General features: G+C 38.4%; 1 protein-coding gene across 2 annotated transcripts; it reads right to left on the bottom strand.

Moving 5' to 3' along the window:
• Nucleotides 1–853: 853 nt before the first annotated feature.
• IP6K2 (inositol hexakisphosphate kinase 2) lies at nt 854–21,160 on the bottom strand. Of its 2 annotated transcripts, XM_081318638.1 has the most exons (6): nt 21,096–21,160; nt 9,846–10,144; nt 7,532–7,754; nt 6,375–6,550; nt 4,862–5,037; nt 854–1,647 (listed from the first exon to the last, which is right to left on the bottom strand). In XM_081318638.1, exons 2-6 carry the CDS (start codon nt 10,045–10,047, stop codon nt 1,150–1,152), a joined length of 1,275 nt encoding a protein of 424 aa, XP_081174764.1. In that variant the 5' UTR covers nt 10,048–10,144; nt 21,096–21,160; the 3' UTR covers nt 854–1,149. The 2 variants fall into 2 exon arrangements, with proteins under 2 accessions (XP_081174764.1, XP_081174765.1); XM_081318639.1 differs by lacking the exon at nt 21,096–21,160 and having other exon boundaries at nt 9,846–10,287.
• Between the last annotated feature and the right edge of the window lie 260 nt (nt 21,161–21,420).

Genomic DNA, 21,420 nt, shown 5'->3' with positions numbered 1-21,420 from the left:
TAGTCAGTAAGAGATTGGACAGCCTCTACATGGTTGCCCATCTTCCAAGACTGGCAAGCTGAGGATGCTGCTTTACCATGATTTCAGTTTTGATCTGTCGAGGCACTTTTAAAAGGGGTGATGTGTACCCAGTGAATGGAATTCTATGGAGTGGTTGCAAAATTTTCACTTTTAAAAATCAATATGGATGATTTCGTTCAGAAAATTCATCGTACCCTTAATTTTTCACCAAATAATAAAGCAACAGTACCTTGAGCTTATGGATGCCATTATGGGCAATTTCGTAGACCGAATTCAGATGAGACAGGATGACTAGTTTTGGGGAATTGCATGGTGAGGAGAGTAAGTTTCCTATACATGCAGAAGTCCTTTGCAAGGAGGTAGTGTTAAGTTTCCAACAGACCTAAGTAGTGTCACTTAGCTGAGCAAAGCAAACCTCCAAAATATTAACCAAGAAGGAAAAGCATGAAACAGAATTATTAGCAAGATGAAAGACTGTGGACATAGGCAGAAAGATCAAGACTATGGGCCTAGGCAGAAACACTGATGAAAGTGACACCAGGTTCTAACATCTACCTGCATCATACAAAGCTCCAATGCTCGGATTTTAACAAGGATGTGAGACATCCCACATATCACATCCCACTTGCTGGTGAGGTGGGAAAAAAGTGTCAAATTTGTTTTACTGTATTTTTTGTGACCGTGTAGACCATGTACTAAGAATACATTAGCACTGTGTTTCGAAAATAACTTATTTTATGAGGACCTCAATTTAAACTTAAAGTGTGTGTAACGTAATAGTAACATCCAGGATATTTTAATAAATGACCAACAGATTAGAAAGAGGACATCATCATTTGCAATGAACAAAAATATTTTATTGATACATATACACACAGGAATAACGGAGGTATCTGGATAATCAAATATGGAATGTTTACGAGAGTTAAAATAAATAATAAAGATACCCAGATGTGTCAGTGCTAAATCTAGCACCACTAAATGGAAATGCCCTCTTTTGAACAGCTCTGACTCTGATGGGGCTATCCCAACACAGATTGCACAGGCTGCTACCACAAGAAAGTGGTCAGTATTTCTGGAATACAAAGAGTCATTATAGTGCTTTCTACAGTTTTGCATTCTAAATGTTTATCCGCTACTTTCGTCCCTTATTTCTTTAATAATAAGTATTAAGTTTTGAAGTCCAAAAACATAACCCGTATCTTGGCCCTCGTGCACCACGCTATCTTCTCCGTAATACCGGCATGTAGTGTGGGCAAAGTCTATCATTCGAACATCAACGGAACAAACTGTAGGCTTGTAGGCATATGCACGTGCTGATTCATCTGATGATTCTTCTGAAAGACCTTCAATGTCTTCTGGGTCCGAGTCCACCACAACATCTTGTAATTCCTTCCCATCGTAAATAATCAGCAAAGAGCTGGAGTAAAAGCGGTAGGATTCCTGCTTCTCTAAGACTGATTTTAATTCAGTTAGTTTCTTTAGAACAGGTTCAAAGAGTTCTCGTCGCAAATATATGCCATTATGAAAAAACTGGTAAAGTGCTTCTTTAAATCCTTGAACTGAAAGTTTTCTCCCATGATATTTATTCATAAACATTAAGTGGCCAGAACTTGGCTGATAAACCTGTAGAAAGAAAAAAGAAGGATCTATTAGCACTAAATACAAAGGTAGCACTGAAATAAAATGGTATTAACTGATTATATGATTATTATTAACTGATTATTAACTGATTAACTGACTATATGCTCTGCAGCCAAAGATGGAGAAGCTCTATACAGTCAGTAAAAACAAGACCAGGAGCTGACTGTGGCTCAGACCATGAGCTTCTTGTTGCAAAGTTTAGGCTTAAATTAAAGAAAGTAGGGAAAAGCGCTAGGCCACTCAGGTATGAATTAAATCATATCCCTGTTGAATATACAGTTGAGGTGACAAATAGATTTAAGGAATTGGATCTGATAGACAGAGTGCCTGAAGAACTATGGACAGAGGTTCGCAACATTGTACAACAGGTAGCAACCAAAACCATCCCAAAGAAAAAGAAATGCAAGAAAGCAAAATGGCTGTCTGAGGAAGCTTTGCAAATAGCTGAGGAAAGGAGGGAAGCAAAAGGCAAGGGAGAAAAAGAAAGATATGCCCAATTAAATGCAGAATTCCAAAGAATAGCTAGAAGAGATAAGAATGCCTTCTTAAATGAACAATGAAGAAATAGAAGAAAACATTAGAATAGGGAGGACCAGAGAGCTTTTCAAGAAAATTGGAGAGATGAAAGGAACGTTTCATGCAAAAATGGGCATGATAAAGGACCAAAATGGCAGGGACCTAACAGAGGCAGAAGAGATTAAGAAGAGGTGGCAAAATTACACAGAACTATACAAGAATGAGCTTAACGTCCCTGATAATCACAATGAGGTGGTCACTGACCTCGAGCCAGACATCCTAGAATGTGAAGTGGGCCTTAGAAAAGCTGAGCAACAACAAAGCTAGTGGAGGTGACAGTATTCCAGCTGAGCTATTCAAAATCTTAAAAGATGATGCAGTAAAATTGCTACACTCAATTTGCCAGCAAATTTGGAAAACTCAACAGTGGCCACAGGATTGAAAAGGTCAGTTTACATTCCAATTCCAAAGAAAGGCAGTGCCAAAGAATGTTCAAACTATCGCACCATTGACTCATTTCTCATGCTAGTAAAGTTATGCTTAAAATTCTACAAGCTAGACTCCAGCAGTATGTGGATTGAGAACTACCAGAAGTACAGGCAGGATTTCGAAGAGGCAGAGGAACTAGAGATCAAATTGCTAACATACGCTGGATCATGGAGAAAGCTAGAGAGTTCCAGAAAAACATCTACTTCTGCTTCATTGACTATGCTAAAGCCTTTGATTTTGTGGATCATAACAAACTCTGGCAAGTCCTTAAAGAGATGGGCATACCAGACCATCTTATTTGTCTCTTGAGAAATCTATATGCGGGCCAAGAAGCAACAGTGAGAACTGGACACGGAACCACTGATTGGTTCAAAATTGGGAAAGGAGTCCGGCAAGACTGTATACTGTCACCTTGCCTATTTAACTTATATGCAGAGCACATCATGAGAAAGGCAGGGCTAGATGAATCAAAAGTTGGAATTAAGATTGCCGGAAGAAACATCAACAACCTAAGATATGCAGATGATACCACTCTAATGGCAGAAAATGAAGAAGAACTAAAGAGCCTCTTGTTGCGGGTGAAGAAGGAGAGTGCAAAACTTGGGTTGAAACTTAACATTAAGAAAACCAAGATCATGGCATCTGGCCCTCTCAATTCCTGGGAAATAGATGGGGAAGAAATGGAAGTAGTGACAGATTTTATTTTCCTGGGCTCCAAGATCACTGCAGATGGGGACTGTAGCCAAGAAAATAAAAGACGCTTGCTCCTGGGGAGGAAAGCCATGGCAAATCTAGACAGCACACTAAAAAGCAGAGACATCACCCAGGCTATGGTCTTCCCAGTTGCAATGTATGGCAGTGAAAGCTGGACCATAAGAAAGGCTGAGCGCCAAAGAATTGAAGCCTTTGAACTATGGTGCTGGAGAAGACTCCTGCGAGTTCCTTGGACTGCAAGGCGATCAAACCGGTCAGTCCTAGAGGAGATCAACCCTGACTGCTCTTTAGAAGGCCAGATCCTGAAGCTAAAACTCAAATACTTTGGCCACCTAATGAGAAGGAAGGACTCACTGGAGAAGAGCCTAATGCTGGGAAAGATTGAGGGCAATAGAAGAAGGGGACGACAGAGAATGAGGTGGCTGGATGGAGTCACTGAAGCAGTAGGCGTGAGCTTAAATGGACTCCAGAAGATGGTGGAGGACAGGAAGGCCTGGAGGAACGTTGTCCATAGGGTCACGAAGGGTCGGACACGACTTCGCAACTAACAACAACTGATTTGCAAGCTACTCTACGACAGCTGAAGCAAAGTGGAGATTATCCCACCTGCTACCAATTCTCCAATGCATTATTTCTTCCCCTGCAAAGTATTTTTTCAGATTTACACTGTTTAAAAATAAGAGATATAACTAAATATTTTAAGTAGGATTATAAATGTTTGCCCACTGTTTTGAAAATCAAGTCCTAACATGCATGTCACTCCATAACTCAGCCCATAAATACAAGTATCAAGCCTGTGCTTGTTAACTGTGTTGGCAAAGTTACTGGCACTTAAGTACTACTGTTTAGCATATTCAGTGGCCTATCCTCGAAGGAGAAAAATAGTATTTAAAATTATAATCACATGGTGGCCCATATCACACCTAAAATAATACACATAACAAATCTGTAGTTTGAAAGAACTGACCAGAATGCAACATTTTCTACTATTTTATTAGTGAATCCAGACTAGCCAGCACTTGTAGATCAAAACATAACTCATATCTTGACCTCATGCATCATACTGTAATCATGCAGTGTAATTTCATACAATATGGACAAAAACTAATGTTCCTCAAACAAAACACGTAGTGAACTAAGGGTGAAGATCCTTGCTGCTGAGTGCTACTCTGATTATTTATCTTGAGTAATGAAATGTCTGCAAAAGAACAACCAAGCTCCGAGAGCACCAAGGACCCCTCATTTCTACCCTGAACTACAAATATTCTCCTGTATTGAACTAAGGGTTTTCACAGTAGTGTAAAATTGAAATGGATTTATTTTTATTTATTTTTCACATTTCAAAACTGCCCATCTCTCTCACAGAACGCTGGGTGGTGCACAAATACAAATAAGTAGATATTGGTTTCATATGTGGTCACTTTTAATTGCAAGCTGATCACACCAAGTATGAATTGTTCCTCCGTTTAAAACTTACCTGCATACCACACACACGAACTCCTATAACTGCTGAAGTACTTTGCTGGCATTTCCGGATCTGATTAGCCTTTTTTTCTTCAGATGCATCATCTCCGTGCTGCCGGGTCCCCATCTTGAGATCCAACACACACGGCACCTCATATCGTGAGGTTAGGTTTTCCAGTAAAATAAATTCTATTTAGTTAAGGAAAAATAATATAAGTAGTAACTTGTTTACACTTGAAATAAAAATAAATCCTGTAAACCAGTATTCTCAACCTGTGGTCCATGGACCCCTGAGGGGCAGCAAAGGGTATTTAAAGCGGGTCCATGGTGAAGAAAAGGTTGAGAACCTCTGCTATAAACAATAACAGGGATTATCAATGAGTGGAATCTAACATGTTTGATGGGACTTTCTCCTCCACTCCTGGCCACTCTTGTTCCCTCAAAATCAGTTTTGGAGGTTTGGGTGACCATCTCTGCCAGGGGACAGATGGGATCGTCTCTCTGGGTAATTTGTCATTAGAACTAACCCACGGGGTTTGACTGAAATGATTTATTGTTGTGCACCACATAGAGTCCAGTCCCTCAGTGAAATGGGCGGCTATCTAAATTTTATTAGTAAATAAACAAACTAAAATATCTGCCTTCAACTGAAGATAAGCATGTTTATTACATTACGTTACAGAACTACCATTTTAAACTGAACTGGCTGCACATAAGCCATTTACAGCCTGGTAAATTTTTAAATTGTACAAAAAAAGTCCAGTGAAATGACAAATATTATGAGAACACAACTGTTCAACAACTGTTCTCAAATATTTGAAAAAACCCGAACAGACACTTCAACCAACCCCCCTCACACACAATCAAGATGTGATCAATTTACACTAAGTGGGGTTTAAGAATGAAATGAGAAGCTGTTTCCCAAAAATATAAAATGGAGTAAACTCGATAGGAAATAGCATTATTTAAGAAATATGTGCTTGTATCTTAAAACTATGCATAAAAAGGCAAATTGATCTTTGTACTGACAAAACCCAAAGCAAAACTGAGGTGAAGTTCTGGGATGACAAGCAGTCAATGCCTCTGCTGGTGCTGAGTCAGTTCATAATCTAGATTTGAACTCTAGCATATTCTTAATTTTAAAATGAACTGATATAAATACAGACAACTGTCTTGGAATGCCTTTTGATCTGATACAGCTCCTTCTTTATTGCAGAAACCCACATAATAATCAGTCCTGTCCTCAAACAAGAGAGGACACAAGCTAATCACAAGAAGCGGCAAAGGCAATTGACTTGCAAGGATATGCTAGGGAATAACTCCTAAGAAATATTATAACAGCCGGAATGCTCAATAGCAGAAATAATCCTTTAACACTGGAGCAATGCATCAGACTTCCAGAGTTTGGAATGTATGTTTGCTTTAAGTAATTTAATATTTCCTAGGTTGGTTTTTTTTCCAGTCTTTGCACAAATAGTATAAGTAGTATAAAAGTATACAAGTAGTATAAAACACACAAAGGATACTATATTGATTTCGATGTTTTGCATTTTCCTTCATTTGCTGGAGTTGCTGCTGATGGCACTTCATACTCCAAGGATTATGGTGCTTAAACTGTGAACTGACATTCCCCTTTTTCTCAACACTATAATACAATACTTCTGATTTCTTAAGCAATTCAAATTCTTCCTCTAATTTGTGACTGAAACATAAAAGCAAACAATGTTTGTGGTCAAATGCAAGTATCAAATACTTTCAAATATAAACTAACTGTGAATTGAATAAGGTGCCAACTTTCACATTTTCTTCATATTTATAAATGAGTGATGACACTCATTGGTATTATTTAAACAATTTGCTCAAACTCTCTCAATCAAGATTTTAGCTTTTTTTTCAAAGAGCACTTGCATCTTATCAAGGATGGTTAAGACACAAAAGTTCACACTGTAAAATATATTTTATAGCTTTTAAATGAGAATATGCTTTTCTGAGCATCAGACTAATGTGATAAAACCCAAATTTAACCCCTTATATAGTCATCTGATTAAGGGACGCGGTGGCTCAGTGGGTTAGGACGCTGAGCTTGTCAATCGGAAGGTCGGCAGTTTGGCGGGTCGAATCCCGAGTGCCGCGTAACAGAGTGAGCGCCTGTTACTCGTCCCAGCTTCTGCCCACCTAGCAGTTCAAAAGCACGTAAAAATGCAAGTAGAAAAATAGGGACCACTCCGGTGGGAAGGTAACAGCGTTCCGTGCGCCTTTGGCGTCTAGTCATGCCGGCCACATGACCACGGAGACGTCCTCGGACAAACGCTGGCTCTTCGGCTATGAAACGGAGATGAGCACCGGCCCCTAGAGTCGGAAACGACTAGCACGCATGTGCGGGGGAACCTTTACCTTTACCTTTTATAGTCATCTGATACTGCAAAAATTGTTAGAGCATTTTGTTACTTCAAAATTTAAAGTATATTTAATGATATAAATTGGCATAAAATTCTACTAATTTCAATGAGCTCATTCCAAGCAAGTACTTAGTATGCTCCGATCCTGCACAAAATTCCTCGATATAAAACATAGGTTTATGCTCCAAATTAAATACAGGTGAAACTGCTGGAGGTCTTTTACAATCAAGAAGGTTTAAGTATATATTTTCAAAAATGAGGAAGCAAAACATTCAGTCAATTACCTTTTCATTTTTTCTTCTTTTCTATGCTGCCTGACCCATTCTTTAGTTAACTTTTCATTTTCTAGCAAAACAGTCTTTTTATTACTCCACCGCAGCAATTTACTTTTTGGTTCACAGTCAGAATTATCTATACTTTCCAAGTTATCATGATCTCCATTTAATGGATAGGCTATTAGACACAAGTTTCCATCTTCATCCTCTTCAAAGCTTACAGATACCACACCTTAAGAAGAAACATGAGATACTCAATTAAGAATGGGAGAAGTAAAAACAAAAACATCACAACACAACATAATTTTGCACTAAGAATATAGCAACTTTGGTTTTTCTCTTACCCCAAATCCTTAGTTTTTTATCTTGCCACAGGCCAAAACTCATCTGTCAACCTAACAAATATCAAAACATCTAGACAAAGTTGACACCTCACAGAGAAGACAGTTTATCATGAAGACAACACATTAATGATACAGGAGGTTCTTCTCTTTCTTGTGAGCACAGTAAGAATCAAATAATAACAGGAGACATTTTCAATTATTGAAAATTTTTATTATGTTTTAAAAATCTGTCTTATCTGACCCTAGGAGAGATGTAAAACATTGCATATTTACATCTTGCAGGGGGATATGCCCTGCAGAGAAACACCAAAGGCTTTAAGTTTTGCTCCATAGCAAATCTAAAAGCATTCATCCAAAACACAGGCTTTTGGGAATATTCTTAATAGATTCCAGAGAAAAGGAAAAGCTTGCAAGAGTAGAGCAAAACAAGAACAACATCACACATTACAACAGACAACTAATTCAAAGGCTTCCACTCAGAATCACCACGTTTAATTTACAATGGTTTATTTTTCCTCTGGGGAATAGATTTTATTGGTTTCAGTTACGTAGCATCTCATAAATGAAATAACAAAATGAAGTACAAAACAAATTTAACTCAAGATACATCAAAACATGGTGAACCTTGAAAGCATTTTTGCCTCCTCATCTCAAAGTCTCTAGAGCACTGTGTTACTTTTGAGAGGACAGTTCTGATAGGAATGCAGCCCCATGCCATATAGAAAAGTTACGGCAGAAGTTGTAACAACTGGCTGAATGGGATATTTTTTCCTCAGTTCTCTCTCTTTATCCTGAAATCAATCAATCTGCACATTCTTGCCGCTCATCACTAGAGTTCGTGGCGAGAGGCTGGCACTTCTGAGCAGGGCAGGCAGCTGTGGGGCCTACAGGAGCAAGGGTAGGGAGTGCAGAAGCTCTGACTGACAGTCCTGCTGCCCATAGGAGAAAGAGCTACAGGAAAGGGGGGAAGCCAGCTAGAAAATGGCCTTTGGCTTTATCCTGGAAAAAACAACAGAAATGGACCAAATAATGCTCCCCCCCCTTAATCCCTCCCGTACATCTCCACAAGAGAAAAACCACACCTGCTAGTACAATTTATTACATTTAATCAATATCATAAAGCACACATTCAACTATTAATTCTGAAAGTTCATAATCATAAACATTCAAATGTTCAGTAAGCATGAATACCATTACAGAAATACAGCTAAAAAGCATTTTATCTTAGTCTTTGTTCCAAATAATGTAGAACAATTGGGGAAAGGGTGGTTTATTAAATGAATAAATAGGATACAGTATCAAAACTTCAGAATTTCAAATTCAAGTTACTGATAATTAAATTTCCGTCTTGGTCAACTAATACAATGGTAAAAAGAACTGGAATATCCACTTCCACATACCATCAACCTTTACGGCCTCATCAACAGTACTTCACCTTTTGCCTACCTATTGGCCACAGTATTTTTTTTCCATTTCCTTAAGGGTAAAAACAAGCTGATTATGTTTAACAGTAATTTTTAGTTACTCTGACAACTTGTTTATATAGCACGATCGTAATGTAAGCATTAGAGATCATTTGAAAATCCTTGTTAAGCTTCCACTAGGCAGCATGCCTTATACAGTTTATTTAATACAAGTTTTTTTAAAAAAAAAAACATATGGTTTAAAAATCAGGAAAGAAAAAAAAATTACTAAAAACACTTACAAGCTGTTATCAATATACTTACCTACCTGTGCCTAAGGGCGATTTATAGGCTATCAGCAGCAGTGTTGTTCTACTCTAATGCTGTTAGTCAGCCCAAAGACCCACTGGCAAGCATCTCCACCCTGCATCTCCACAGCCTGGCTCAGACAACATCAAAATATATGAAAAGAAACCCCCTAAAATCTCTTATGCAAAAGAGATTTTAAGGACAAAAAGAACATTGGACTTTAGTAAGTGGATTAAACCCAGCCCCCTTCTAAAGGTGGCAACATACCTTCATACTGAGGAGTGAATTTACGCATTTCGGCGGGGAGAGTCTCATAGAACTGATGTTCTCTCTGAATAAGGGGCTTACAGATGGTCTCGTCATTAAACCGGAGGACACAGGAGTGACCCCCGACCTGGTGAACAAAAGGCTCCAGGAGGACGCCTTTGGAATAATGCTCCACTTCCATAGCTCCAAATGCCGGACTCATCCTTGTAGGACATTAGACAGACCCAATGGGACGGTGGTGAAGGCAACTCTCACAGAACTGTTCCTCCAGAGAGTATTTTTTCCAGGTTAGTAAGTCTCTAGAAAGAAAAAAGAAAAAAAAATCCCTGTGTCTTTGTTCTATTTTGTCTGGAACACCAAAGCTAAAGATTCTTTCGTTGCATCCAGAAAAGAAGCAGAAGCGAAACTCTCGGCACAAAAGCTGAAACTGAAAACAGACAACCGGATCTGAGCACTTAGACAAACAGGAGTGAGGTCATGCAAAAGTCTGCACACCACGCCCCACATGGTATTTAGCCAATGAGCATCGGCAGAGAAGCACTAGGTGTGTCTCTTGCAAAGCAGGGAGAACGTCAGCAGAAAGAGGGGAGGAAAAGCGTTACTCACACTTCTTTCAGTGGTCATTGTTTGCTTTCAGCCAAGTTTCTTATCGCACAGGGCAAAAGGAGATGCATTACCCTTTTCTACTTTTCCCAGTATCACAATACCGATAATGAGCTAAAAAGCATTGTAGCCTGGAGTTTCCATTTAATTTTTTTCCCTTTATCATCTAATACATGCACACAGACATTCACATACTATTTAAAATAAAATTATTGACTGTAGCCCTTCTAAAGCAACTCTTACCAAAAAACCAAAAATATTGCTTAAATAATAGTTTCCCTTTAATTCCTGGATTTTTTGAAGTGGACATCAGAGAGAAATACAGCACAGAACAAGAAGTAACAGATGGAAACTTATCAAGGAGAGATCCAACCTACAACTAGGAAGAAGTCTCTTGAGTGCAAGAGCAATTCATCTGTGGAATGGCTTCCCTCCAGAAGTCGTGGGTGCTCCATCGTTGGAGATTTTTAAGAAGAGATTGGACAGCTATTTGTCCAGAATAGTACATGGTCTCCTGCTTGGGCTGGGGGTTGGACTGGAAGACCTCCAAGGTCCCTTCCAACTCCGTTATTTTGTTATTCTTGCTAAAAACCTCTTAAGGCTATCAACTTTAAATTCAAAAGTAAGTTGAAAAACTACTTCAACCATTCCAAAGATACTCTATGAAAGCACAGAGATCACATTTAAAAAAAGATTTCCTCATTTTTATGACTTTTGAAAACTTGCCATGTAATTTTACAAATATTTTTATCATTAACAAAAATGTCCCAAAAGCATAAAAATGCTTTTAAGTTTAACCTAGTAAGAATTTATGTACATGTAAGGAAATAATATTTAAAATTTTAAATAGTACAGTTAAAAATTCAAAGACCCACTACATTATTCAACGTATTATCTTTGAAGAAATAAAAAATATTGTTTCTTAGCAGTAAATATAAGGACCTTTATACAAATTAAGCTACTGATTTTATCATTTAATTTCTCTATCTAAAAACAACTTGGTGCTAATTGCAGAGTGCTAAAAAGCATTACATGAATAATAATTCAGTTAATTCTAAGAGACCACAAAGTGTTCTAGGTCACAAACCTATTTTTAGACATACTTAAATATAAGATCACAATGTACAGAGCATATTAAGTCAAAAACAAATCTCACAGAATTAAGTTATGTTTATTTCCCAAGAAGTCCACACAGGATTGCAACTATCCTGTAACTAATGCCAAGACATTACAAAAACCATTCATTATTTTGTTTATCAATAGGTATATTTATAGAAGCATAGGGAGGGTGAGGAAGTGAGGCTTTCAATATTGCATAACAGAATCTGTGTATATCAACTTAGCAGATCATTATGATACCAGCATTAGAAACTCTATTAAGCAAAATATATTATTTAAATTTACTGAAATAAATGAAATGGAAGAATGCCTACTGTAGCATAACATTCATCTAAAAGGTAAGCAGTAAGCATTTTTAATATTTATTCTTCTAGCTTGTTACTAGGGCTAAAAGTTCTCAATTATTGCATCAAGCTCATTTCTGTAACAAAGAGGTGTCCAGAAGGTGGCACTGTTATTATTCTTCTGTCAAGAAAAAGTACTTATTTTTTAAGATGCAAGAGCTATGTGGGAAATCAAACACATCCTTGTAGAAGGTAATGGGAAACCATTTCCATATTAATACCAAGAAAAAAGCAGGGACTTATCCATTAGGTCACTAGAACTGAAGTTTGAAATGAAGACTTGACTTTATTTATGTCTAATCAGCTGGAGCATAAACCTGGTGGGCCTTATTTTCAAATAAGCAAAGATCTGTTGTTGTTTTTAAAAAAACCTGATTTACATTTAAAAGTTACCAAGTTATATTCAAACAATTTTGCTCTAACACCGTAAAACACACTTTGACAGAAAGAGAACATTACACCCAGTAAAAATACCAAAATCGTATCCAGAACTCATGTTCTTCAGAGAAAAGCATACAAGAATAAAAAAGCATACTACTCTCGTCTCACAATCATCCCTTGTGAACTAATTATAACTTGTTTTCTTTCAGCATACCAAACAACGTCCATGGGGAATTTTGATATCTGTGAATTTACAAACCTGAAGCCTCTTATGTATTAGCCAGGGCATGATTCAACAGATCTGCATCTAAACACACATAATCATTAAAGTTCTGTCTTATGCTAGGTAAGCAAAATATTATCCATTTTTGTCAGAACAGTTGAAACAAAATATTTTGTAATACTCTAGTTAAGTTTAAGATAGAACCTTGAAAATGTTACATCTCCTTCATGACTGAAAAATGTTCATAAGGACAATATGACTTAAAGCAGGGGTCCCTAACCCCCAGTCCATGAACCGGTACCGGTCCATGGCATGCCAGCAACTGGTCCGCACAAACAAGCAAAGCCCCATCCATGGGATGCAGGCACCACAAAAAAGCACACCTGCTCCGGTCCATGGAAAATCCTCTCTCCGTGGAACCGGTCCCTGGTGCCCAAAAGGTTGGGGACCTCTTACTTAAAGAACATAAAACAGACTTGCTGGGATGACTCTTCTGAACTGGAATATAGGAACTGGAGGATATAATTTGTTCAAAGCATACAGAAACAATAGGAAGAGAGCTGTTGCACTAATGTTACAATTGTCCATCACTGCTCAAGAATCCAAGTGAATCAATTTGGCAATTTTGCAAAGAACATCTGGGATAAAATAAGTGGAGAGCAAATAAAAATACTATTGTTGAGATCTACTCTCATCTGCCTAATCCAAGAAAATATATGGACTATGTTTCGAAAAAGCAAAATGCACGTCTTTTAAAGAGGCATGAAACATACTTTGGGTGTTGGATATTGATAAGCTCATCCTGTGAGGTGTGATGATGGGGCATTGCAACTGTTCCATTGTTGTGGCTGTTTTGGTTGTTCTTATAAGTTTTATTACGTCTGTTTTTACTGCTATAAACCATTCAGAGTTGCATTTTTGTGAATTTGGCAGTCATGTAAATCCTGTAACTAAATAAGTAACTTTTATATTGTTCTTTCTTTTTTAGAGGTATAACCTTCTCCAGATTTCAAGGGAAACTAGAGCTAAGAATAGTCAAACATGTATTTAAATTTTGTAGGATTTTAATAAATTCAGAACAACTGAACTATTAAAACATCAATACATCTCAATATGACAATAATATATTTTTTATTCCAAATAAGATTTTTTATTTTATCACCAGATTTAACTCTAAGGTGAAATAATTTTAATTCCAATGTCCTTTTTTATATGACATTTCTCCACCCACCCACCTCTCAAGAACTAGAGCAATCAAAGTGATTAAAAGGAAAAGCTCTAAGTCTCTAACATAAGAAGCATCTGTAACTATCCATAGCAAGATCAACTGCTAGAAAACATCTTGTTTATTCTTAACCTCCCAATGGAATAATAGAGAAGCTTTGGCTATAAAGAATTGCCATGATTTAGATCTTGGTTGATTTAGCACGTTTGTCTCTTCCTGATTAGAAAACCCTAGTTCAACGTTTAGCTAAAGAGGCTAAAAGTCCATTTATCAGCATTAGATAGCATATACGAATAGAGACTTTTCAAGATGTTAAATTCCCAGAAGTAAACAACAGGGGAAGAAATAAGCCTGATTTTTAAAAAACTAAATCCAAATAAATCTGTCCAGAATTAACAAGATAAAATGGGTGGCCTGTGAATATATATTAAAAAAACCAGTTACTGCATCCTTCTACAAAATTTTACCGTGGAGATAAATATGCAAATTACTTCAATTTTTTAAAAAAATATTGTTAAACATATATGAAATTAAGTGCCAAGATTTATCAAATAAATTATATGGGAACATGATTATATAAACCTGAAATTAACAAGAAAGCTAGTTTGGTCTAGTGGTTGGTCTACCATTCCAGACTGGTCTCTTAGCAGCCATATTTGTCTTTTTTGTTGTTGTTGTTTGCTTGTGGCCTGCAGCCCACCCAACTATTTAATATATAAGAATGCCTCTACAGGCTAAGTAAAATCCAAACACATTCGATACTTAAGGGTAGGGTTTTGTCTTCATTTTTTGTTTCCATTTTTTATCATTATAAGGATGTCACTAAAATAGGTGATGCAGAAAGTCCCAACTAAAGTGTCAGTGGGTCCTATAGACCAGAGGTCCTCAACCTTTTAGGCACCAGGGACCGGTTCCATGGAGAGACTTTTTCACCGACCGGAGGGGGTGTGGTTTTGTGTGTTGCCTGCATCCTACGGATGGGGCTTTGCTTGTTTCTGCGGCCCAGCTGCTGGCATGCCGCGGCCCAGTACCGGTCCATGGACCGGGGGTTGGGGACTCTTCACTAAGTATTCAGAAATCCCTCATTTAGATTGTTTTAAAATTCTTTCTATGAGTGTTGAAATCTTTACTACACCCATTTACTTCAGGAAAACTGCAATAAATTATGTGATACTACAGTTACAGCAAAACAGATCCAGATGATATATTAGTGCAATGTTTGTCTCTGTGTCAGCTGTGCCCTTTTCTGGATTGTAAGGCCTTGCACTCAAGACACTCATGCCCTGGTCATCTCTCATCAGGATTAGTGCAATGAGCTCTACATGTGAGCTACCTTTGAAGAATATTTGGAAGCTACAATTGGTCCAGAATGGAGAGGCATTGATAGTTCTATCGCTCCCTAGGGTGGCATATGTAACACCACCGTTATATGAGCTGTTATGCCAACAGGTCCAATTCAAGGTGGTGGTTATCACCTTTAAAGCCCTTTATGATACAGTATGAGGAATTATTTTGACCTACAGGACTGGCATGTCCCATTCATTCTGGCCGAAGGAACCTATTGCGGGGCCCCATCACACAAGGAATTTTGGCTGAAGGAGTCTAAAAGAAAAGTGTTTTCTGCCACAGTCTTTAAAACATCTTGCCCTGGAGGCAAGATCCATCCCTATCCTTTCTGGTCTTAAGAAATAGGCTTAAAACCTGGCTCTGCCACTGGATGTGGGGACCCAGTGGAAAAGCTATAAGCTGGAGGTAATTTTATTTTATTTTTTTAATCCCATTTATATCCCACCCTTCTCCGAAGACTCAGGGCGGCTTACAAGCTTAGCAATAGCCTTCATTCTATGTATATGCCTGCTTATTAGGGCTTTCACCCCACCCCCCCAAAGCGGCATTTTACAAAGTCAGCTTATTGCCCCCAACTATCTGGGTCCTCATTTTACCTACCTCGGAAGGATGGAAGGCTGAGTCAACCTTGAGCCTGGTGGGACTCGAACCTGCACTAATTGCAGGCAGCTGGTGTTACTTAAGGAGGCATTAGCCCACTGCTCCACCAAGGCTCTTTTTAATTGGTGCAGTAACAGAAAAGGCACCAACCTGCTCTGCTCTGAGGCCATGATTTTTTTTCTTTGTATTTTATCCTTTGCAATTTTACTTTTTATATTTCTAATTTTTATTACATTGTAAGTCACCCGGTCACTTTGGAAAGTGAGGTGAGCGGCATATAGATTTAATTACATGTAGTATTAGTAGATATACACACAATACTACATAGACAATGTTATCATAGACATATATTAAGTTTAGGTAACAATGATGCCATTGTGTGTAGGCTTTTGTCCTTCTTAAGATAATCATCTCATTAACCACAAGCCTTTTTTATATTTGCAAATCTATGCATCTATCAGCAGTCCATTCAGTTGCTGCTACATGCAAGGATAGCCAACATTATATTAATGCTAATCTTTTGAACTACAATAAAAGGAAAAAAGTAAGACAGACTTCAATATTTCAAATAAGTTATAAATGTCAATGATGACAGTATTAACCTGATGTTCAGCAAGTATACAGCAACCTGATGTAAGAAAAGCAGTGTGAAAAACCCTGTACAAGAGCCATTTTAGCAGTTAAAATTTGAGCATATAAACAGTGCTTGTCAGTTCAACATGAAGTTTATCAGGTAAGCTGAATTAGTGAAGTGAAAGTATTGATATCACTAACTAAAGCTATCGGATCATACATTTTAGTTACTTTCTTCCAATGATTTTCATTTACCAAAAAATCTGAACTTCATTCAGTTTAGAATGTGAAACACTTATATACTGTAATACATATTTTTAAATATGTGGAATCAACCATCCATTCTTTTTCTTACAGGCCTATTATGGCATCTATCAGATTCTAAGGGCTCATCTTCATGTCCTTCTAAGCGAAATATAAAGATGCCTTGCTATTGCACATCCTCATGATTTCACCTTCAAATGACACCTGGCCCAGCATGGAGGCAGCTTAAATTTGCATCTAACTTCAAAAGACCATGTGAAAATCCTCCTTGGGGAAAAACAGGAGTGATACTTGTCCCATTTCTGTTAGCACTTCACCGTGCCACAAAAACCAACAATCACTGCTTTGCAATAAATTTCTAGAACAGAACCAGTTGAAAATAGGCTCCTTGTGGATGGCTGAAAAGGCCAATAAGAATAGAATCAATTTTCCTATTGCATAAGTGTTAGCTGCCTGCATTTAATGTTGATCTAAGACTTATTTTCTGGGACAAGTGACATATAAGAAAGACTTTCACTTGCAGACTTCATTATTTGTGGAAATGGCATAAGAACATAACCCAGGGTTACTAAATTGACTCATATAATATACTGACTATAAATAGAACACATGGACTGGATTTGCACAATACATTAAGACTAAAATCTAATGGTCAGATTTGCAGTTCACTATGCATGAAATCATAAAATATGCCAATTTACAGAGGTTTCTATAAAGCAGAAAAATTGTTGTTTTGAACTCAAAACCAACAGGAAATTCGGGTTGTCTTGCACTTATTTTAAGTCAGCAACAATTCAATAGAAGCATTCTCTCCTCTCCCAACTTAACATAACCCCCTAACCAATCCTTTTCCTTTCTTTCTAAATAGCCAATGTTTAGATATCCTACAGACCTGCCTGCCACAATCCCAAGGCCTTCCTGTGATGGTGCAGTGGTTAGAATGCAGTATTACAGGCTAATTCTGCCTATGGCCAGCAGTTCTATTCTCACCAGTAGTTCAATTCTCACCCACTAAAGGTTGACTCAGCCTTCTATCCTTCTGAGGTCGGTGAAATGAGGACTCAGATATGAGGACTCAATATGCTGAGATTATAAACCACTCAGAGTGCTATTGCTATATGAGTCATGCCTTTGATCCAGAAAGCACCATTCATTCATTTCAACAAAACTTCAAATTCTTAGCTTGCATCACACATATGCTAAAATACTTCTAGAGCAGTGGTTCTCAACCTTTTCTTCACCATGGACACCCTTTAAATACTTTTTGTGGCCATGGACAATGGCCATGGACCATTAAGACTTAACTCAACATTTAAATCATAACATTTCTTCAAGCCTTCGTGGACTCCATGATGACATAGTGTCCCCTCAGAATCCGTGGACCACAGGTTGAGAACCACTGTTCTAGAGCATAGTCCTGCAATCTGGTACCCTCCATATTTTTGGAACTACCTCTCCCACAATTCCAAGCAAGCATGTTCATTCATGAAAAACTGTGTCATGATATAATGGTGAATTGTGCTCACTCCCGTAAAATAACGTGGTGAATAATGCTGGAAATAAAAAGTTCTCCTTAGAAGAGGGTTGTTGGCAGGTCTATATGCACAGATTAGCATTATCTGTGGATCTAAGATGCAAATAAAATTATTTGATACAAAGGTAATTTATTGCATATCCGAATATATTATCACATTCTTTACCACAGTTGAACATTTAGATCCACTGCGATTTACAATTAAAGCTTGCTACTGCAGCTTTATCTTGTTTGAACAAAATCTTGACACATCTTTTTTATCAATACCAGTTATTTCTGTGATTCCAGCACTAAGAACATATCAGCTGCAATACCTTCTAAGCTTATCTATAATGGCTAGCCTAAGTCATGTTTTTTTCCTGTACACTGAATAGGTCAAATCAATAAAGCAGATTCTCTCAACATTGTGGAAGGCTCAGTTGCTTTTCAGTTCCATTAATTCTTTGCAACTGATAAATGCAGCAATACTGTACCTGTTTGTTACATCATTATCTAGCCACCTGCTCTTTGCAAGAGTTCAGATTAAACCAACAGATGATTGTGCAGTCTCTATTTGACCACTTCTACTAAAAGGGTAATTAGCTCTTTTAGTAAACCACATGGAATGTTTTGCATTTTTCAATCATATTTTAGCCTAGCATACAGTAGAATCCCTGTGTTTATTTTATGGTGCACACTGATCTAATAAAGTTAAACAGTATTCATTAATATTTGGATAGGGACCATTGTAAAATCCCATTAAAGGAAAGAAAAGAAAAAAGACAACTCAGGAAAAAGACAATGGAAAACCATTTCTGAATTGTTGCTAAGAAAATGACATGGTTTTGTCCAAGGAGTTGAGCTCAAATCAAGTTTTTTTTACCTTTATATTATGTAAACACAGCCAATATTAAGCTAAGACAGGAAATGTAAGTTATCATGTTTCTACACTGATCACATCTTTGATTCCCTGAATGTACTGCAGTTCCCATACATTATTTTTATTTATTCAACCTGTAATTAAATCCATGTACTTTTTATTATTTGTTAGATAGATTTATGTCCTTTCTTTTCACCAGGACTTAAAGTAGCATACATTCCATTTTTTCCTAAAACAATCTCCATGAAAGGCAACATATTCTACATTTATTGAGAGATAATAACTTGCCTGTAAGTCACAAAGTAAATTTCTGTGCCCAAGAGTGTTCCTGAATCTAGGTTCCCTGGTTCTACTCCACCTCAACTATACATGGTAGTTATTTTTGCACTATTGATTACCACACTGAGGTATCATATAAGTACTAAGTTGACAAAAACAATTGAGTAGTTGTAGTAATAATATATTAATCTTGCATGTCACTCAAGTCTCAATTATTCTGTAACGTACTGGTATTTGGTGAAGTTTAGCAAGAGCAAACATTTTTATTCATGAGAAGAAATCTTTCAAAGTGGCTATGGTTTCTTTTATTATTCCATGTATACAGTTCATTTCAATGTGTCTGCACTGTTTTGTCGCTATGTATTGCTTTGAGCTCCTTGTTCTGAAAAAAGGAGCACATGTGCACTGTTATTAAGTGATTGCCAAGAATCCAGCATTTAGTCTGTGCATCAAAACTACTGTTCTGTGGAATAGATCTTTTTTAGCTTGGTGCCTTCTACAGCACATTTTGAAGAGAGTTTGAACTTTATTGAGCTGGTCCCAAATACATAGCTGAAGAGGCTTCTATTATTTATAATACGCTGTATTACTTATATGATATGCATCCCAATATATAGTTCAGAAGAACCTATAAAAAGCAGACTCAGTTTTAAAACATCAGAGTAGAAATACAGAACACCATTAATGTCAGCAGTGCATAACAAAACAACCTAATACCAAAAAAAAGGCCAGGTATGTGTTTTTATTTAAATGCAAAGTAATATATTTTCAGCATTTTATTTTACGAGTCCATCAATGGAGAAGTCCATTTAAAGTTACACACCTCAGGGAAAAAGCTTTGCACGAAACACATTCAAAGCGTTTCAAAACTGGCAATGCAAAAATGTAAACACAACAGAAGGAAGTGAATATGTGAAGAGAGAAAGGCAAATGTGCATCTTTTAAAATTCCCCAGGAACAATGAGTCATATTATTTCCTGTTGCAACAGAAGCTTTGAAACTCGTCGTCCACATTCAAGTTTTAATTAACCCATCTTCTTCTGACGCGCTGCTCCAGTGCACCGATTTTTATCCTCCTGGCTGGACCTTCTAGCTATGCCAGGGGTCGGCAACCTCGGCTCTTTTATGACTCGTGGACTTCAACTCCCAGAATTCCTGAGCCAGCATAGCTGGCTCAGGAATTCTGGGAGTTGAAGTCCACGAGTCATAAAAGAGCCGAGGTTGCCTACCCCTGAGCTATACCAAAAGGCTAATTTTCGAACTAAAGAAGGAGGATGCTTCTTTTTGCCGGCCGTTATTTTGAAACACGCACCCCCCCTACACACACACACACACACACACACACACACACACACACAATCTCCTCTGTTTGCTAAATGCCTTCGACGCACCTTGCACCCCACTCCTGAGCCACCCTAGGAACGGAGTTGCAATGCCAATTCTACCGGCTGGGCCATTCGAAAGAAGCCGGCGAGAAAGCCCACACGGATCCCAAACGTACACGGGCGGGCAGCCGGCTGGACACAGGCAAAATTGCTTTCTTATTGCAACATCCCAGACTCACCCTTGAAACTTCGCTCGAGATAGGACAGCGTTTGTATGCCCTACAACCCTGGGATCCCTTCCACCAACCTCGAAATCGAAAAGCTCACCCGGGCCGCCCCCACACCTTGGAAGTAGGACGCGGGGAGCAAGAAGGAGCCAGTTTCGACTGCGTTCCCTCAGTAAAAAAAGGGGTGAAAAGGGTGCCCCAAACCGCTGCCAGTTATTTTAAGACGTACGAAAAGGCAGCGCGTCTGGGCACCGGATACGATGCGGCTCTTTCGGCTTTGCCACCTTACCGAGCACGCTCAGAGGGGAAAAAAAACACACAAAAAACAAATAAAGCTTCCTCATTACCTTCCAACCGGCTCCAAACCAACAGCCACCTCAACTCTTTTGTTCCTCACAGGCCAAAATGGCGATGCGGAGCGGGACGGCCCTTCCCCCGCGGATAGAGGGTAAGCCCCGCCCCGCCCGTCGCCATTGGCTCAGGGGGAGTCAGCCTCTGCTGGTTGGAGGCGAAGGTACCAGACTCTGTTACTAGGGGAGCCGAGGCGGGCGGCCGGGCATCGTGCGCCGCGTGATGATGGGGAAGGGGAGGGTTAGAAGAGGAGAGAAGAGGACTTGGGGAGACCAGCAGAGTGTGGGGGGAGGGGCCGTACAAGAGTGGCGGGCGACTGGT

Source organism: Vipera berus (genome assembly GCF_964194415.1).
Source record: "Vipera berus genome assembly, chromosome: 2".
Taxonomy (NCBI): Eukaryota; Metazoa; Chordata; class Lepidosauria; order Squamata; family Viperidae; genus Vipera; species Vipera berus.
Note: the sequence above shows the minus strand (reverse complement) of the source record. Positions and strands in the feature narration are given on the sequence as shown.